Here is a 21,819-nt window from a genome sequence, read left to right on the forward strand (position 1 = left end):
CACCACCCTCGTTTAGTAAATCATTCTCTCTTTTTTATATTATTGCAAATGAATTCCTCTGGTCTAGCGTCCCTCCAACTCTTGATGATAAGAATTATGTATTATATCTTTATATTTCAAGACCCTGTGACAATTCCTGGCACATGTAATATGCATATTTTAGAAATAAAAGAACTAATGAATCATGGAATTAATGCTTTTAGACATCCTAAAATAGATTAATCAGCGAAACGTATAAAAGGTAAAGAAAACAAGAGAAATCAAGAAGAGGAAAAAAGAAAGGCGAAAACATCAAGTATGTTCTTCCAAGGTAAGTGGCAGAAAAATAAGAGTATAGATATTGTTCAGTAGCTATAACCCAGATTAGTTTAGTTACTGTGAAAACAACCTTGGGCAAGTCAACTTTTTAAAAAAGACTTCTATCAATTCCAATGAAATAAGAGAGGATTTTCAGGTAGCCACTATTCTTAGATCTTACTACACCAAACATACACATGGCACAAGCATGGGCATCTATGTGGACTCTTCATCACTTTATTGATAAGAACAAAGACTTATTCACTTCCTCCTAAAACAATATAAACCTGTAACTCTTTATCTAGATATCAAATAATAAATTTATTTAATCAGAGATATACACATTAAAAACAATATATTTTTATTTCGAAAGGCTTATTTTTTAGTACTTACATGCAAATGGCAACCATCACCACTTTTCCTGGCCCCTTAAAAAAAACTGATGTAGTTCTGGAGCGTGGCTACAAAAAAAAAGGAAAATCTCTAAAATTTCCCAAAGCAGCACTATAATACTTATAAGTGACTCTAACACACCAGAAGGTATCTCCTCTTTCAAAGCCTCTAAACAACTAGGTTAACTTACTGTTTTTGTGCAAAATTTTCTCTTTAAAAAGTGGGAAGGGGCTGGCCGTGTGGTTAAGTTCACGCGCTCCGCTTCAGCAGCCAAGGGTTTCGCTGGTTTGGATCCTGGGCGCTGACCTAGCACTGCTCATCAAGCCATGGTGAAGTGGCATCCCACATGCCACAACTAGAAGGACCCACAACTAAAACATACAACTATGTACTGGGGGGGGCTTTGGGGAGAAGAAGGAAAAATAAAATCTTAAAAAAAAAAAAAAAGTGGGAAGACGATAATTGAAAGTGCATCTGGGTCCTTTGCCAGAACCTTAATTGTTTTGTTTCTTGTCATTCATTTCCTGCCTACTTCCCGAAAGGATCTGAGCTGCTTATATAGCAACTAGTGGTAAAATGATAAAAATCTATTCAACTAAAATCAACATACTCTAAAATTTTTCCATTTCTTTAGCAACTTCTCAACTTTTAAACGAGCAACAGCCAAAGCCAACAAGTTTGCTGCTCTAATTTAACTCCTAAAGACCAAAGACCTCAAGTGACGATAATGTGTTTAACTCCAAAACAGACCAAAACAAAAGGAAATAAAACAAGTAGAAAAATATATTCAGAGAAAATATTTTTCTTGAGCTAAATGTTCTTTTACTGTCCCTTGAATATATACGCTCTGTGTTTTTTCTCCTTTCTGTGTTCTTCCTCTGCCTGGAATGCTATCATCTCCCACTGCAATCTGTCCAAATCTGTCATCCTCTTCCATTGCTAGCCAAGGGTCACCCTTCTACATAAATCCTTCCTTGGTACCCCACAGAGAATAAATGCTCACTATACTACAAATTTATTATAACACTTTACATTTCCACTAAAGAACTTCATACATTTCTGCCTTATGTCATTTATTCAAGAAATATTTATTGTGCAACTACTACATGCCTGGCACAGTTCTAGATGGTGGGGCATGACAGTAAGCAAAACAGAATCCCTGCCTTCATAAATCTCAGTCTAATACAGAAAGAGAATAAAGCCACAGACAGATATGTAATATCAGATAGTGATGAATCTAATAAAGAAAATAAAACAGAGTACTGAGAGAATAATGTATGTTGGGAGGGTGGTTGTGGTGGGAAGGGTTATTTTAACTTCACTAGACAGGGAAAGAGGCTCGATGATGAAAAGGAGGCAACCATGAAAAAACCTGGAAGAAGAATGTTTCAGGCAGAATATACTGCATTTTCAAACACTCTGGAACAGAAATAAGTTTGGTGTGTACAAAGGATAAAAATAAGGCCAGTATGGCTGAAGCACTGGGAAAATGGCAGGAGTTGAGGTGAGAGGAGGAAGCAGGGGCCACATCTCAAAGGACTTTGTAGACTATGGTAAGGAATGTGAATCTTACTACAATGGCAAAAAAAAGCCGTTGATGAGTATTTTAAGCAGATCCTTGATATAGCTTGATTTGTGTTTTAAAAAGATACAGTTTATGATGCAGAGAATGAGCTATGAGGGCAAAGCAAAAGTGGAGAGATCAGTCAGGAGGTTATTCCAGGTAAGAGATGGTGATGCCCTAGACTAAGGAACATGATGAGGAAGCAGTCATACCAGGTGTCTATTTTAGAGAAAATGCCAATGGGACTTGCTAATGGACTTAAATATAAAAGGCTCTATAATGAATCTCTAACGCTTGAAGTCTGGGTAAAAAAAGCAGAGTCTTTAGCAAAGGAGACAGAGGAGGAAGAGGAATTAATGAAACTAGAGGAAAACCAAGAGAAAGACTGTCTTTTTTTTTTTTTGAGAAAGATTAGCCCTGAGCTAACATCTGCCGCCAATTCTCTTTTTGCTGAGGAAGACTGGCCCTGAGCTAACATCCGTGCCCATCTTCCTCTACTTTATAAGTGGGACGCCTACCACAGCATGGCTTCATGAGCAGTGCCATGTCCGCACCCGGGATCCAAAAGGGTGAACCCTGCGCTGCCAAAGCGGAACGTGCAAACTTAACTGCTGCGCCACCGGGCCGGCCCCTTTATTCTTAATTTTTTGAGGAATTTCCCTACTGTTTTCCGTAGTGGCTGTACCAGTTTGCACTCCCACCAATAGTCTATGAGAGTTCCCTTTTCTCCACATCCTCTCCAATACTTATTTCTTGTCTTGTTAATTATACCCATTTTGACAGACTTGAGGTGATATCTCATTCTGGTTTTGATTTGCATGTCCCTAATAATTAGTGATGTTGAATATCTTTTCATGTGCCTGTTGGCCTTCTATATATCTTCTTTGGAAAAATGTCTGTTCAGATCCTTTGCCCATTTTTCACTTGGGTTGTTTTTATTATTGTTGTTGACTTGTATGAGTTCTTTATATATTGTGAATATTAACTGCATATCAGATATACGGCTTGCAAATATCTTCTCCTAATCATTAGCTCGTGTTTTCATTTCGTTAATGGTTTCCTTTGCTGTGCAGATTTTGCTTCTCTTGCTACTAGATTTCCTTGGACCTTGTCACTATTTCTGACTTAGTTATTACCAACACATTTTCACCTTTTCTACAGCCTTCTTTATCAGAACAATTTGAACTCAGTGAATCTCTTTTTCCTTATTATAACATTCTAGTCTGGTTTTTTTTTTTTTTTAAAGATTGGCACCTGGGCTAATGACTGTTGCCAATCTTGCTTTTTTTTTTTTTAAGGATTGGCACCTGGGCTAACAACTGTTGCCAATCTTTTTTGTTTTTCTGCTTTATCTCCCCAAAGCCCCCCTGTACACAGTTGTGTATCTTAGTTGCAGGTCCTTCTAGTTGTGGGATGTGGGATGTCGCCTCAACATGGCCTGACGAGTGGTGCCATTTCCGTGCCCAGGATCCGAACCCTGGGCCGCCGCAGCGGAGCGCGTGAACTTAACCACTCGGCCACGGAGCTGGCCCCTCTATTCTGGTTTTAAAGATCTCATTTCATTTCCCTATCTGTCTTGTTCATCCCACAAGTTCTCAAACTTTTCTTCTAAAGAAATCTTTTTCCTCTGCCACTTTAAGCAGCATATTTTCATTTATTTGTGTTCATTTTCTACTTACTCTTCCTATAATAATTTGAGTTTTTTCTCTATTCAACCAAAAGATTACAGCATACTCTCATTATAACAACATAATAAAACACACATACTCTGGTCTTTATTTATCAAGAATCAGTAGAACTCAGAAATCTAGAACTGTGGTTAGATTTTATAGTTTACAAATCTAAGTTCAAGTTGAAACCATATGGACAAGACTCGTCCCTGCCCAGTTCCTTGTTTTAGCCCTGAAAGCAATTCAAAACAGAATTTGGGGCATCTCATTGCTCACTGTTTGTCAAGACCTGGCCCTAGTGTTTAAAGCTTGAAGCTTCTTCTTTTGCTTCTTGTGCACAGGGAACTTAGGAGGTGATCTTTAAAGTCCTGGCCTGCAGACTTGACTGAAAAATGCTGTTAAAGTGCACCCCGCCCCCCCAAAAAAAGCATTTTTCTCCCCTAATACCTGAAATGGAATCCCTTCTCAGCTTTTCTTGGCAAAATTGGCCCAGATGCATCTGTACAATTCAAGTTTAAGCTACAGTAGCCTGTTCTACAGAACGTGCACTTTCAAATGATAGCTAATTTCTACTGATTCAAGATTATTGTGGCCTGCCTGCCAGGGGACAATACAGTACTGCCGTAAGCAGTGATGGTCTTACCAAAAACAAATTCTTACATGGCACAGCCCCACTATCAACCTGAAATTTCATTATTTATTTATTTTCCTCAGCTGTTTCTCAAAGTTCCAAGCCAGTGCATTAGATTTTAAAGACTCTTCTATTTAGACGTACCCAGTAAATTATAGCCAGCTCTATCCCTTTTCCCAGATACAGAGTCATGGTGGAACAGAAGAGAGTGTGTACCAAATCCCAAAGTAAAGGAGGTAGCTAAGTAGGCCCAGCATTCTCTCCCAAGCTTACCAGTTTACTTACCTCACTAAACTTAGTCAACCTGCAGGGGGCCAGTGGGGAGGAGGGGAGGTTAATATGCAAGAGACCAACAGTATCAGGGGAAAAAAAATCTCTCTTCATGGAAATCAGAGAAGGAAGAAGTGTGTAAGTGCCCACCACCAGTAGCAGGTATTCCGTTTCCTCTGAACACCTTATTCTCTAGAAACTCAAGACAGTCTAGGGCGACCCAGTGGCGCAGTGGTTAAGTGTGCTTGTTCCGCTTTGGCGGCCCAGGGTTTGCCAGTTCGGATCCCAGGTGCGGACATGGCACTGCTTGGCAAGCCATGCTGTGGTAGGCATCCCAAATATAGAGTAGAGGAAGATGGGCATGGATGTTAGCTCAGGGCCAGTCTTCCTCAGCAAAAAGAGGAGGATTGGCAGTAGTTAGCTCAGGGCTGATCTTCCTCAAAAAGATAAAGAACAGAAATACCATATGATCCAGCTATCCCACTCCTGGGTATTTATCCAAAGAACATGAAAACATGAATGTGTAAAGATATATGCACCCCACTGTTCACTGCAGCATTATTCACAATAGCCAAGACTTGGAAACAACCTAGGTGCCCATCAAGGGACAAACAGATAATGAAGATGTGGTATATATACACAATGGAATACTGCTCAGCCTTAAAAAGATGAAATCTTGCCATTTGAGACAATGTGGATGGACCTTGAGGGTATTATGCCAAGTGAAATAAGTCAGCCGGAGAAAGTAAATAGTGTATGACCTCACTCAAAAACAGAAGATAAAAACAACACTAACAACAACAAACAAACCTATAGATACAGAGATTACACTGGTAGTTACCAGAGGGGACGAGGGGAGGGAGCAGGGTGAAAGGAGTGACTGGACTCATGTGTATGGTGATGGACGGTAATTAGTCTTTGGGTGGTGAACATGATGTAGTCTACACAAGGGTCAAAATATAATGATGCCGGCTGAAATTTATATAATGTTATAAGCCAATGTTATCTCAATTTAAAAAGAATGGGGAAAAAAAAAGAGAGAGAGAGAAGCAAAATCCGGAAAAGCAAGAGATTCACAAGGAGCCAGGATTCACAAGCCTCTTGGGAAGCATCCTGTTAAAGCCACTCATAAGTTCCACAATAAAAGCAATTGGAGAACTGCTCCTTAAAGAAGAGAATGGCCAAACTGTTGATAATTATTGAAACTGGATGAGGAGTAGATAAAACATCTATTTTTTCTATTTTTGTATATATTTGCAATTTTTCATAGTAAGTTTTTTAAAACATTAGAACAAAAATAGAAAATTTGGAAAGATTTCAGAGAAGACTACCCAGAAAATCAGCATAAAATACTCAAAGCACTACTAGTCACTTCAAGGTGATACTATCATTGCAAGTGGAGATGAAGATACTTCTAATGCTCTGAAAGGCTACCTCAAGAAATTCACAAAATTAGGATTCTAAGGGAGGCACAAAAAAGCAGAAACACAAGGCACAAGAAAGTAGAAACGTAATAAAGGGGAAATGTATTAAAGGATAATGAGAAATTACACATCAGAGGGCTAGATATTGTTCTGATGATAGATTGCTTTAAAAACAGATGCATGGGTTGGTGGCGAGAGGTTAAGTTTGTGCACTCCACTATGGCAGCCCCAGGTTTGAAGGTCTGGATCCTGGTCACAGACTTAGCACGCACGACTCATCAAGTCATGCTGTGGCAGCATCCCACATAAAATAGAGGAAAATTAGCACAGATGTTAGCTCAACGACAATCTTCCTCAAGAAAAAAAGAGGAAGATCAGCTACAGATATTAGCTCAGGGCCAATCTTTCTCACAAAAAAATTAAAAATACAACCAGATGCAGAACATAGCAAATTCATATATCTCACTATTGGAATTCCCATAAGACAAAGAAGAATATAATAGAAAAACAAATGTCTGGGTCAGAAAGGAAAAAAGAAGTAAAAGAAGATATTTAACTCCGGCTACTGGCGCCACATGTTTTAGAGAAGGAAAGCAACCATCTTCAGGAGGATAGCAAGTGTTCCTAACACGAATATGGGAACAGTAGAGGGAAATTAAATACTCAAGTTTTATACTATTACTACAAAAAAGAGTGTAATAGAAAGAAATCCTATTTAAAACATGGAAGCTTTCGAAGCTGAGAAGTACTAATCTTCAAAAGGCCTCTGGTGACACAGATTTCAGAAGTTGACAGCTACTATTCAAAAATCTGGTGAGTATGATCCTCCATGTGAAACTCACATAAGGGCTAGGAATAAATCTTCCCAGGAGGCAGGTCTCATCAGCCTAAGTTATTCCACAGCAAGAGGCAGTGGCAGGAGCCGTCACGGCACAGAAATAAAATGCTGCCTCGTAAGACATATGGAAGCTTTACCACTGAATAGAGTTCATACCTCCAGTGCAGCACTGGGGTGCCAGAAATACAGGGCTCAAAGGGGAAATGGAAATTAAAAGGTTCTGAATATAATGAATGGGAAATAAAATTAAATAAGATATGATTAGAGTTGTCATCATAGCCAATTTCTAAATTTTACAAGAAGGGAGCAATGTCTCAAATGTAACTCAGAAGAAAAGAGACAATTTGCATGAGAGCCTTTTCTCCAGACAGGAGATGCACTTCTTAATAGGAGATCCACCTCAGCTAAGTTTAAATGCAAAGCTGATTCTGGACACGACTACTTGGTATCTTGGAAGTGTTGATGGCTCTGGTAAGAGCTATTTCAGTGGAGTGGTGGGGATGAAAGTTCAACTGGAGAAGATTCAGGGGAGAATAAGAGATGAGACGGTAAAGGCAAACTTTCTATTCTGGTCTCAATATTAATTTCTTTCTAGCAGGAAAAAAAGGAGTATTGTGGCACACATGTAAATAAGTTAGCAAATCTGGTAATGGAAAGATGAGGTACTTTTACCAGATTTTCATCTATTTTTTCAATGAAATGGAAACAAGGTCATCAGCTGAAGAGAGAAGAGAGGTTGTAGGAAATTTGGGAAGAGAGGAAAAGGTATGCGATATATCTCTCTCAGATTGGGAGAGCGAATCTAGCATGGAAGTTTACTAAGACTGTCAAATAATATTGAATGTCCATTGATTTTGTATACTCATATAATAAAGAAAGAATAATCAAAATGGCTGTGTAATTGTCTCCTCCGAGGGCTGAGCTTCTCTGGTTCAAGCAGAGAAGTGGCAGTTTGAATGTTTAACCAGGGTCAGAGTCGAAGGAAAGAGGATAAAGGAAATTAAGAGTATATATGAGAGAGCTAAATCTTAGAAACCTAAGAAAATAAAGTATTTTCCTTCATCTAATCTATATGCTTATGATTTATAATAAAGTTATGAATTTAAAGAGAACTTATGCCCCAATTTTTAAAATTTCAATAAAATTAGAAGCAAATAGAACGTAATTCAGTAAATTACAATGTGTTCAAGAAAATTTTGGATTAGGATCACTGACATGCTAAAATTCCACAACAGACTGATACTAGGATTTCGCTGTGCAACACATACACACATAACATTACCAGAAAGATATCCTTACCTTGGTGTTTCCCAGAAAGTCTCTATATTCTCTTAATATTTTTTGGTTTCTAAATAGTCCTATAAGAAAAGAATTACAAAACACATTTAGCTCATATATATTCTTGTCATTCACATTTTAGATAAAGAGATTAACACAATATATTCTCTTTAAGACTATGTTAAATATGCTAACTACCAGCAAAAAATCAGGTTATTATAAGAAATTTGGATTTGCAACCTGACTAAAAGATAGGCCAAGGACTTGAATAGATCTTTCTCTAAAGATGATATACATGAGCAACAAGCACATGAAAAGATGCTCAGATCACTAATGATCAGAGAGATGCAAACCAAAACCACAGGAAGTATCGCCTCATACCCATGAGAATGGCTACTATCAAAAAAACAAAAACAAAAACAAAAACAAACCCCCACTCTGCCCCAAAACCCAGAAAATAACAAGTGCTAGGGAGGATGCAAAGAAATTGGAAACCTTGTGCTTGTTGGTGGGATTGTAAAGTGGGGCAAACACTATGGAAAAACAATATGGAGATTCCTCAAAAATTAAACACTACCACATGACCTAGCAATCTCACTTCTGGGTATATATCCAAAAAGTTAAAAGCTGGGTCTCAAAAGAGATATTTACACATCGATGTTCATAGCAGCACTATTCACAATAGCCAAGAAGTGGAAGCAACCAAAATTTGTTCATAGGTGGATGAATGGATAAACAAATCATGGAATATACATACAACGGAACATTATTCAGCCCTAAAAAGGAAATCCTCTCACATGGATGAGCATTCAGGACATTATGCTAAGTGAAATATGTTGGTCAAAAAGACAAATATTGTATGATTCTGTTTATATGAGGTATCTACAGCAGTCAAATACACAGAAACAGAAGTAGAATGGTGGTTACCAGAGGTTAGAGAGCAGGAAAGGGGAGTCATTGTTTATGGGTATAGTTTCAATTTTTCAAGACAAAAAAGTTCTAGAGATCTGTTTTATAGCATTGTGAATATACTTAACACTTCTGAATTGTACACTTGAAATGTGTAAGATGATAAATTTTATGTTAGTTTTTTTACCACAATAAAAAAAGGGAAGGGGGGAGAAATCTGCATTTGCAGTGAGATAAAAGCAGTTTAATAAGATTCTCTTTTCAATATTACCTAAAATATATGAGTTATTTAAGCTTCATATAGGAAGGAATTCTTCACTTTTAGCTCAAAGTTGAAAAATACAGGAAAAGGGGCCAGCCCAGTGGCACAGTGTTTAAGTGCATGCTCCACTTTGGCGGCCTCAGGTTCAGATCCTGGGTGTGGACCTACACATGGCTTATGTGGCAGGTGTCCCACATATAAAATAGAGGAAGATGGGCACAGATGTTAGCTCAGGGCCAATCTTCCTCAGCAAAAAGAAGAGGATTGGGAGCGGACGTTAGCTCAGGACTAATCTTCCTCAAAAAAAAAAAAAAGGAAAAAATATTACTCTATTACTGTTTTCTCAAACTTTATACTTTAAATATTTCCTTTGACATATATATAAGGCTCTTCATGATATCTTAATAGCAAAAGACTGGAAATGACTATGGGGGAATGATTGAATAAACCATGTTGTATCCAAAAAATTGGAGTATAAGAAGGACAAGGAAATGTCTCCCTTTACTGTTATGGAATGCTCCCCAGGACACATTGTCAAGCAAAAAAAGCAAGGACGGAAAGTATGCATAGTATGCCTTATTTATGAAAAGGTAGGGGGTTAATACCAGTACATACGTTTTTTTTTTAATAGCTTTTCTTTTCTTTCTTTTTTTTTTTTAAAGATTTTGTTTTTCCCCTTTCTCCCAAAGCCCCCTGGTACATAGTTGTGTATTTTCAGTTGTGGTTCTTCTAGTTGTGGCTTGTGGGACGCCACTTCAGCATGGCTTGATGAGCGGTGCCATGTCCGAGCCCAGGATTTGAACCAGCAAAACCCTGAGCCACCAAAGCGGAGCATGTGAACTTAACCAATCGACCATGGGGCCGGCCCATATTTTACTGTATTTTTTAATGGAAAAAAATAATTCCAAAACTAATTTTTAAAACGCTTACCTATGAGAGAGGGAAAGACTAGGGTGGAGAGGACAGAGATGGAAGCTAGATTTCTCTGGAGTATTTTGTGAAGTACATTTGACTTTAGAATCACGTAAATGTTTTACAAATTATAAAATAAAAATTAATCAAAATTATTTCTAAAAATCGAAAGCAAAATGAAACAATGAACCTAATTTTATATCTGTTTGAGGGTCTATCCATACAGAGAGAAATTTCACGTGACTCTAAAACACAGAAATTTGACTATACCTACTGAGTGGGATATACACTAAAGATAAAAAGAAAAGCAAAGAAATCTTAAATCACCCTGAGAGCATTAATACTGATAACATTATTCTGAAATTGCACTACACTCTCTCTCTCTATATGTATACACACATAAGAATAAATGAAATATGTAATTATTTTGGTTATGTTAATGAATTAGGAATTAAGATTTTTCAGAGTGAAAAACAAAGATACAAAACCCAAAGAAAAAAACCTAGAGAGTTTATCAGAATAACTTATGTATTTTCTCTCTTAACAAGAAAAAAAGAAGTTATTTCCTAGCTCCGCCCACTGAAAAGACCTTAAAAATACGTCAACCTATTAAAAATGAGTACCCCTAATGCCCAGAGTACAGTCCCTCAATTTTATTTCCCACTAAGGAAAAGGGGCTCCTTTTAGAAATGGCAGATTCTCAATCTGGGGCAGGAAATATATAAGATAAACTGAAAATATCTTATTGTACCTAAAAGCAAGGATGTTACACTACCAGGGTATGACAAAAGGACTTAAAAGCCAACTCGAGGTACTTCCGCTGGCTGGCCAACAATGGGACAACTTGAGCACCACCCACTCTTGCTTTCCTTGCACCTCTTCTCCACCCTCTTCCCCTCCTCCTTCATCTCCTTCCTATCCCAGTGCTCTCTCTCAATACCAAACTCCCATACTCTCAACAAACTCTCTACCCCTTTTGACCATAATTGTCTCACAATTTCCACTCAGAAATTTCACAAAATCATCAGGGGAAGGAAATATTGTCAACTTTAAGCCTCGGTCCCGTGCAGAATTTAGAAATACAGTTAAAGAATTCGGAATCCTCCTAAATATATGTACTCCAGGGCTTCCAGTTTTACATCCTCTTATTAGGTTACTGGCTACTCCTTCAAAACAAAATGGGCTGGAATCCTAATGAGACCATTAGATGGGGTTGGCAAACTTTCTATATTGGGCGAAGGAGCAAATATCTTATGCTTTGGAGGCCAAGAGGCAATATAAAGGATATTATGAAGGTACTTACGTAACAAGAGAAAACAAATTTCCAATTTTTTTGACAAAATTTAAAATATAATAAAAATATGTGAGTACAATTCTTTATAGTACAGGTTTACTAATGAGAACAATGGAATTCTTTTTTGAGGGTGGAATAACATTTCACTTAACTGAAATTCAAAGTTAGTGTTCTCTATCATCAAAAATGATTGTGCTATAGAAAACAGTGTGAAGGTTCCTCAAAAAATTAAAAATAGAACTATCATATGATCCAGCAATTCCACTTATGGGTATATATCTAAGGAAAGGAAATCAGCATCTCAGAGAGATTATCTGCACTCCTATCTTCACGGTAGTACTATTCACAATAGTTAAGATGTGGAAACTAAGTGTCCATCAACTGATGAATGGGTAAATGTTATATATATACATATACACACACACAATGGAATATTATTCAGTCACAGAAAAGAAGGAAATTCTACCATCTGCAACAACACAGATGAACCTAGAAGACATTATGCTAAGTGAAATAAGCCAGACACAGAAAGATAAATATTGTATGATCTCATTTACATGTGGAATCTAAAAAAGTCAAACTCACAGAGCAGAGAGTAGAATGGTGGTTGCCAGGGACTGGGGGGGAGAGGGTGGGAGATGCTGCTCAAAGGGCACAAACTTAGTTATATGATGAATAAGTTCTTTGGATTTAATGTACAGCATAGTGACTATAGTCAATAATAATATATCGTATACCTGAAATTTGCTGAGAGTAGCTCTTAAGCGTTTTCACCACACACACAAAAAGGTAACTATGTGAGGTGATGGATGTGTTAATTAGTTTGTGATAATCACTTCACAACTATATTTATATCGAACCATCACACTGTACACCTTAAATATACACAATGTTTATTGTCAACTGTACCATAATAAAGCTGGAAAAAAAGTGATTCTAAAATGTGGCAGAATTCTATCATCTGCAACAACATGGATGAACTAGAAGACATTATGCTAAGAGTACATCTTAAATATATATGACATTTACTGTCAAGTGTACATCAATAAAGCTGGGGAAAAAACTGATTGCAAAGGGAGGCAGAATATGCCACTCCCAAATTATTTTGGCACAAGGTTATTTTAATCTAAAGGCACTTAAAAAACAGCAGGTTTAAGAATGTTCTGACCTCCCCCCTTTCTTCCTAAAAGTTGGAGATAAAAATCTCATGTAAAAGATAGCCTCTATACCAGGGAGAAAGAAACATTCTTATCACCAGAGATGGGGAGTTGAGGTGGAGAAAATTCTGTACAGAGAGACCTTGTCAAAATAACTTATCTTCCTTCCCATATATTTTAGTTACTCTTCCACAGCTGTCCCTTTGTTCAACCTAGTATAAAAACATCTAGGTTTGCCACTTCTGTGAGTCTTCATTTCCTTATAAGAGCTACCATATCACGTAAAGCTTATATCAAATAAATCCGTATGTTTTTCTCACGTTAATCTATTTTATGTCAATTCAATTCTCAGGCCCAGCCAAAGACCCTAAGAAGGTAAAGGCAATATTTTGCCTCCCCTACAATTGCAGATGTTCATCTGTTAATGTTGATCTGTAATGAGATTTTACATATTTCCTAATTGAAAATTTCTTTTCTTACAGATAAGTACTGCCAAATACTGGTATCAATACAGAGCATATGCTTTTTTAAAAAAATTTTTTTTGAGTTAATGATAGGTTACAATCTTGTGAAATTTCAGTTGTATATTATTCTCTGTCAGTCGTGTTGTAGGTGCACCCCTTCACGCTTTGTGCCCACCCCCTACTCCCCCCCTTTCCCCTGGCAGCCACTAATCTGTTCTCTTTGTCCACAGATTTAAATTCCTCATATGAGTGGAGTCATACAGAGATTGTCCTTTTCTATCTGGCTTATTTCACTTAACATAATTCCCTCAAGGTCCATCCATGTTGTTGCAAATGGGACAATTTTGTTCTTTTTTATGGCTGAGAAGTATTCCATTGTATAAACATACCACATCTTCTTTATCCAATCATCTCCTGATGAGCACTTAGGTTGCTTCCACATCTTGGCGATTGTAAATAATGCTGCAATAAACATTGGGGTGCATAGGACTTTTAGAATTGCTGACTTCAAGCTCTTTGGATAGATACCCAGTAGTGAAAAAGCTGGATCATATGGTAGTTCTATTTTTAATTTTTTGAGGAAGCTCCATACTGTTTTCCATAGTGGCTGCACCAGTTTGCATTCCCACCAGCAGTGTATGAGGGTTCCTTTTTCTCCACAACCTCTCCAACATTTGTTACTATTTGTTTTAGTTATTTTTGTCACTCTAATGGGTGTAAGGTGATATCTTAGTGTAGTTTTGATTTGCATTTCCCTGATGATCAGCGATGATGAACATCTTTTCATGTGTCTATTGGCCATCAGTATATTTTCTTTGGAGAAATGTCTGTTCATGTCTCCTGCCCATTTTTTGATTGGGTTGTTTAATTTTTTGTTGTTGAGTTGTGTGAGTTCTTTATATATTATGGATATTAAGCCTTTGTCTGATGTATTACTTGCAAATATTTTTTCCCAGTTAGTGGGTTGTTTTTTTGTTTCAATCCTGTTTTCCCTTGCCTTGAAGAAGCTCTTTAGTCTGATGAAGTCCCATTTGTTTATTCTTTCTATTGTTTCCCTTGTCTGAGAAGACATGGTGTCCGAAAAGATCCTTTTAATACTGAGGTCAAAGAGTGTACTGCCTACATTTTCTTCTGGAAGCCTTATGGTTTCAGGTCTCAGCTTTAGGTCTTTGATCCATTTTGAGTTTATTTTGGTGAATGGTGAAAAAGAATGGTCAATTTTCATTCTTTTGCACATGGCTTTACAGTTTTCCCAGCACCATTTGTTGAAAAGACTTTCTTTTCTCCATTGTGTGCCCTCAGCTCCTTTGTCGAAGATTAGTTGTCCATAGATGTGTGGTTTTATTTCTGGGCTTTCAATTCTGTTCCATTGATCTGTGCACCTGTTTTTGTACCAGTACCATGCTGTTTTGATTACTGTAGCTCTGTAGTATGTTTTGAAGTCAGGGATAGTGATGCCTCCAGCTGTGTTCTTTTTTCTCAGGATTGCTTTAGCAATTTGGGGTCTTTTGTTGCCCCATATGAATTTTAGGATTCTTTGTTCTATTTCTGTAAAGAACGTCATTGGGATTCTGATTGGGATGGCGTTGAATCTGTGGATTGCTTTAGGTAGAATGGACATTCTAACTATGTTTATTCTTCCAATCCATGTGCATGGATTGTCTTTCCATCTCTTTATGTTGTCATCCATTTCTTTCAGAAAAGCCTTGTAATTTTCATTGTATAGGTCTTTCACTTCCTTAGTTAAATTCACGCCAAGGTATTTTATTCTTTTTGTTGTGATTGTGAATGGTATTGTGTTCTTGAGTTCTTTTTCTGTTAGTTTGTTATTAGAGTATAGAAATGCTACTGATTTATGTAAATTGATTTTGTACCCTACAACTTTGCTGTAGTTGTTGATTACTTCTAAAAGTTTTCCAATGGATTCTTTGGGGTTTTCTATACAGAAGACCATGTCATCTGCAAACAGCAAGAGTTTCACTTCTTCCCCCGCTATTTGGATTCCTTTTATTCCTTTTTCTTGCCTGATTGCTCCGGCCAGGACCTTCAGAACTATGTTAAATAAGAGTGGTGATAGAGGGCATCCTTGTCTCATTCCTGTTCTCAGGGGGATGGCACTCAGTTTTTGCCCATTGAGAATGATGTTGGCTGTGGGTTTGTCATATATGGCCTTTATTATGTTGAGGTAGTTCCCTTCTATCCCCATTCTGTTCAGAGTTTTTTTTTTTTTTTATCATAAATGGCTGTTGGATCTTGTCAAATGCTTTCTCTGCATCTGTTGAGAGGATCATGTGGTTTTTATTCCTGAGTTTGTTGATGTGGTGTATCACGTTGATTGATTTGCGGATGTTAAACCATCCCTGTGTCCCTGGTATGAATCCCACTTGATCATGATGTATGATCCTTTTGATGAATTGCTGTATTCGGGTTGCCAAAATTTTGTTGAGAATTTTTGCATCTATGTTCATCACTGATATTGGCCTGTAGTTCTTTTTCGTGCTGTCCTTGTCAGGTTTTGGTATCAGCATGATGTTGGCCTCATAGAATGTGTTAGGAAGTGTTCCATCCTCCCTAATTTTTTGTAATAGCTTGAAAAGGATGTGTATTAAATCCTCTCTGAAAGTTTGGTAGAATTCCCCAGGAAAGCCATCTGGTCCTGGGGTTTTATTCTTTAGGATGCTTTTGATGGCTGTTTCAATCTCTTTCCTTGTGATTGGTCTGTTCAAATTGTCTGCTTCTTCTTGAGTGAGCTTTGGGAGATTGTAGGAGTCCAAAAATTTATCCATTTCCTCTCGGTTATCCATTTTGCTGTCACATAGTTTTTCATAGTATTCTCTTATAATCCGTTGTATTTCTGCGGAGTCTGTTGTTATTTCTCCTCTTTCATTTCTGATTTTGTTTATTTGAGCTTTCTCTCTTTTTTTTCTTTGTAAGTCTGGCTAGGGGTTTGTCAATTTTATTTATCTTCTCAAAGAACCAGCTCTTTGTTTCATTGATCCTTTCTACTGCCTTTTTTGTTTCAATAGCATTTATTTCTGCTCTGATTTTTATTATTTCTCTCCTTCTGCTGTCTTTGGGCTTTATTTGTTCTTCTTTCTCTAATTCAACTAGGTGTACTTTAAGATTGCTGATTTGGGATTTTTCTTGTTTGTCAAGATGTGCCTGAATTGCGATGAATTTTCCTCTTAATACAGCTTTTGCTGCATCCCATATGAGTTGGTATGGCATGTTATCATTTTCATTTGCCTCCAGGTATTTTTTGATTTCTTCCTTAATTTCTTCAATGATCCATTGCTTGTTCAATAGCGTATTGTTTAGTCTCCACATCCTCGTGCCTTTCTCAGCTTTTTTCTTGTAATTATTTTCTAGCTTTACAGCATTATGATTGGAGAAGATGCTTGTTATTATTTCAATTTTTTTAAATTTGTAGAGGCTTGCCTTGTTTCCCAACATATGGTCTATCCTTGAGAATGTTCCATGCGCGCTTGAGAAGAACATGTATTCTGCTGTTTTTGGATGAAGTGTTCTATATATGTCTATTAAGTCCAACTGTTCTAGCTTTTCGTTTAGCTCCACTGTTTCTTTGTTGATTTTCTGTCTGGATGATCTGTCCATTGATATGAGTGGGGTGTTGAGGTCCCCTACTATTATTGTGTTATTTTTGATATCTTCTTTCAGGTTTGTTAATCGTTGCTTTATGAACTTTGGTGCTCCTGTGTTGGGTGCATAGATATTTATAAGTGTTATTTCTTCTTGATGAAGTGTTCCTTTGATCATTATATATTGTCCCTCTGTGTCTCTCTTTACCTGCCTTATCTTGAAGTCTGTTTTGTCTGATATAAGTATTGCGACACCTGCTTTCTTTTGTTTGCTATTAGCTTGGAGTATTGTCTCCCATCCTTTCACTCTTAGCCTGTGTTTGTCCTTGGAGGTGAGGTGTGTTTCCTGGAGGCAACAAGTTGTTGGATCTTGTTCTTTAATCCATTTTGCCACTCTGTGTCTTTTTATTGGAGAGTTCAATCCGTTTACATTGAGGGTGAGGATTGATGCATGAGAGCTTAATGCTGTCATTCTGTTGCTCATTTTCCGGTTTTCCTGTGTTTCCTTTGTTTCTCGTCCTGTGTGTTTTAGCTACCCAGTGACTTCTGCAATTTCTTATGCTGTGTTTCTTAGATTTTTCCTTATTTATGTTTTGTGTCTCTGTTCTGTTTTTTAGTTTAGTGGCTACCCTGAAGTTTGTATTCAGAATCTCATGTATAACACAGTCCATTTTCTGGTGGTCTCTTACTTCCTTAACCTAGATTGTTTCAGTCCCTTTCCTCTTCCCCTCCTAAATTATTTTCATCTCTTATTCCAACTTGTGTTGTGAGTTTGTGGTTAGAGTGATAAGATTGTCTTTGCTTTTGTGATTTCCTTCCCTTTATCCTAATGCTATAATTGAAAATTTGCTATCCTGTTCAGATTCTATCTGTCTCCCTACTCTGTGTTTTGTGACCCTTTATTCCCTTTTTTTCTTTTTTCAGGTATGAGAACCTTCTTGAGGATATCTTGTAGTGGAGTCGTGTGACTACGAAGTCCTGAGCTTTTGATTGTCTGGAAAAGATTTAATTTCTCCCTCATATCTGAAGGATATTTTTGCTGGATAGAGTATTCTTGGCTGAAGATTTTTATCCTTTAAAGTTTTGAATATGTGACTCCAATCTCTCCTAGCTTGTAAGGTTTCTGTAGAGAGATCCGCTGAAAGTCTGATGGGGGTTCCTTTGTAGGTTATTTTCTTCTGCCTTGCTGCCCTGATTATTCTTTCTTTGTCCTTCATTTTTGCCATTTTTACTACTATGTGCCTTGCAGTAGGTCTTTTTACATTGACAAATCTAGGAGATCTGAAAACTTCCTCCACATACATTTCTCTCTCAATCCCTAGATTTGAGAAGTTCTCTTCTATTATTTCGTTGAACACACTTTCTGCTTCATTTTCCTTTTCCATGCCCTCAGGAATTCCAATGATTCTTAAGTTGCATTTTCTCATTGAGTCAGCTATTTCTCTGAGATTTTCTTCAGTTTTTTTAATTCTTAGTTCTCTCTGTTCCTCTGTCTGGAGCCATTCAGCCTGTCTATCTTCGATTATGCTAATTTGCTCCTCTATGGTGTGCACACAGGCATTCAGGGAATCCGTATTCTGTTTTATCTGATCCATTGTATTTTTCATCTTTAGTATTTCTAATTGATTCTTCTTTATAATTTCAATCTCTTTTGTGAAGTAACTCCAGAACTCGTTGACTTGTTTCTCTATATTTCCCTTTACACCTCACTGAATATTTTGAGGATAGCTATTCTGAACTCCTCTTCACTTAGTTTACCCATTTCCAAGCCCTCAGGACCTACTTCTGTATTTTTATTGTTTTCCTTTTGGACCGGAGCTTTTATAAATTGCTGGATGGCAGAGGAGCGGTTTTTGCACATGATGCTGTTATTCGGCTGAAATTACAGCCTGTCGCCACTAGATGCGGGTCAAGAGGCTTGTTTTCTGAGCCCTGCGCCTTCAGCCAAGATGGCGGCGCCCAGCGTGGGTTGCGCAAGGAGGGGCACTTTCACTCACACCAAGGGGTATTGGATCAGCTCTTACTTTCTGGTCTCCCAGGGCCCTGGCTTGCTGGGGCTCCCCCACGTGAAAGCTTTCCCCTGTCAGAGGGTTTCCACAGGCGGTGGGAGTCCTGGACGATCCCCCGATGTGCAGCTCCTCCCCAGCTCCTTTCCGCCCCCCCCCCCCCCGGCAGCGATCCCAGTCTCTAGGGGAGGGAGCGAAGTTCTCTCCTACCCACCTCCAGCTCCTCCAAGGCCGGCCGCAGCCTCTCTGCCTTCCGTTGTTTGGCTGCTGTGGGTCTCCGAAGATTTCTGTTATTAGGATTGTTTTTTTGGTTGGAAAGCTGTTGCTCTTTTTGGTTGTACTTTGGAGGGGAGAGAGTCCTGGGTGAGCTCTCGCTGCCATCACTCCCAGAGCATATGCTTTTAAATCACCATACTCACTGCTTAGAAAGCATTTATAGAATTCTATTAAACTCTCTCATATTTGCCTTTCAGCACATCAACAGACTGTTTTTATCACTTCCAAGTGAAGGTTAGGTGGAAGCTCCTCAAATGCACAGCTCAATGGATTTTGGAATATGGGAATTTCCTCCGTACTTACATCAAGGTCTGAAAAACACTCCTGGAACTGAAGGTTGGGCCTAGAAAACATATTTGCTGCAAATTTCTTCTGTTTTAATTTTTAACAGCATGGGAAGTATATAAAAGTAGATTGACGTTACTTGTAATTCAAACAATGCTAGCTACTGTCAAAATTACTGTAGAGTAAGTTTTGTATTTAAGCAGTTTTGCCTTGTAATCTTACACTGAAAGCACTAGGAAACATTATCTGGTGTGCAGGAAAAGCTAATTTTCAAAACCATTCAGTGTTTGATAATAGTGGTTGAGGAGTATGTCTTCTTAATCAGAAAAATTTCAATCTTATCCCTGAGCTCAAAACACTGCAGTAAAACTGCTAAGCCATTGAACTGCCATATAGTAGGGCAAATGAGGATAATCAGCTTTTATTTCTGACAAAAAATTCAGAGAACAGTGATAATGGTTAAGTCCACAAGAGTGAATGAAATTCACTGTTGATGCTACTGGTTCAATTACAAATGAGAGGTTAAGTATTTTCCCAAAGTACCTGCTGACGACAAGTATTTTACACCAACTATCAACTGATGAATAGGCTTTAAACATCTTACATTTTTACAAGCTTTGTAAGTTTGCCCAACTAAGCTTTTTTCTGCACCACACATATTTTTACCACCAGCAGCTTAACACATCTTAGTGGATTCCACTTCATTCAGATTTACTGAATTAGTATTTTCACATATTCTTTGAAAATACTCTTTGCCTGTAATTGTTTCACACAGACTATTCATAAAGGCTAACTGTTCAGTTGCTTCAAATTCAGCATTGACTCCTCAAATAAACAATGATGGAGTAGTTTCAGTAGCGTCTGTCAACTTATCAAGAGCCAAAGAAAACCTCTCAAAATCATCTGCAGTGTTTTTTAATTGAGTATCAATGTTGCTCCCAAAGTCCTCAACTCTTTGAGCAACTATTATTGCCTAAAGACTGCTAGACCTGGACACATTTCTCTAGCTGCTCTATTTAATTTAATTTAAAAAGCTTTCCTTGCTTGGCTAACAAATGAGCAACTCAGAAACTGCAACTTTTCATTTTTTCTATTTGTGAAAAATCCTGCTGTGATGATATTCCATTTTAAATTTTCTAGTTTTTCTGACCATTACTTTCAAGTCAGTAAGGAATACTGTGAAAAGTGATTTGTCTGATAATCTCAGTGTTAATTGTATTCTTTTTTTGACTCTTACACCACTGCATAATAATCACAGTGCTCCACTGTCTAATTCAGTAACAAATAATCCACACTCAACAATGCCTTGAAAGCATGATACAAGACAACCACTTTTCTCTTATTTTGACAAGTATGCAGTGTTATTAAAAAACAAAATGTCATGTACAGTGATACCCACAGAACTCAAAATACTAATGAACTATAAATGTGTTACTGCAATTTGTAGTGCACTGATCAGTTGTGCAAAGCAAAAGGAGTGTCATATACGGTCACTGTTGGGACTACTCAACTCTGCTGTTGGTAGTGCAAAGGCAGCCACAGACAATATGTAAATAAATGAGCATTGTGGCGTTCCCATAAAATTCTATTTACGGGCTCAGAAATGTAAATTCCATGTAATTTTCATTTGTCATGAAATATTCTTCTTTTGATTTTTTGTTAATCACTAAAAATATAAAAATCATTCTGGGCTCACAGACTATACAAAATCAGGCAGCAGGTCAGATTTGCTTCGCCGGCGATGGTTTGCCAATCCTGGCTATTGAAGATACATTCCACAGCACCAAGAAAAGTTTAAAAAAAGCCAAGGGTATAGGTTGTTATAAGCTATCCAGAAAGCCTCCTCCTATTAAAATTGATAAGACTATGCTCTAAAACTATAAACAAAAAAACATAGAATCGATAGGTAATTTTTGAATTAGACTTGCTAAAAATGAACAATATTTGAACATTGACCCTGAGGCACAATGCCAAAAGACCCTTTAAGCCCTCTTTGGCAAAGAGCCTTAAAACAAAAATAGTTACAATGATAAGTATTAGAATGCACTAGCAGTTAGTTCATTTTGGAAGAATTCAAACAAACTGCAGAGCACTGTCAGCAACCACAAGAGAAGATCAAAGGAAAGGAAGAAACTTATGCCATTAAAATTAGACGAGAAGAAACTAAGGGTTTTCAACAGCCATACAAGCCAAAATTTATTAACTCCTCCAACACTAACCAAGTCTACCCCCTTTTTAATACTGATAAAAATCAATGTCATTATTATAAGGAATATGGACCCTAGGAAAA

General features: G+C 37.6%; 1 protein-coding gene across 1 annotated transcript in view; it reads right to left on the minus strand.

Moving 5' to 3' along the window:
• The window catches only part of LOC124237240 (zinc transporter 9), a 94,730-nt gene that overhangs the window by 36,705 nt on the left and 36,206 nt on the right, over positions 1-21,819 (minus strand). Inside the window, exons 7-8 of the mRNA XM_046656702.1 lie at positions 8,387-8,445; positions 691-758 (exon numbers count right to left, since the gene is read on the minus strand). Coding sequence (XP_046512658.1) covers positions 691-758; positions 8,387-8,445 — 127 coding nt within the window. The remainder of the gene's footprint in view (positions 1-690; positions 759-8,386; positions 8,446-21,819) is intronic.

Source organism: Equus quagga, chromosome 3 (assembly GCF_021613505.1).
Source record: "Equus quagga isolate Etosha38 chromosome 3, UCLA_HA_Equagga_1.0, whole genome shotgun sequence".
Taxonomy (NCBI): Eukaryota; Metazoa; Chordata; class Mammalia; order Perissodactyla; family Equidae; genus Equus; species Equus quagga.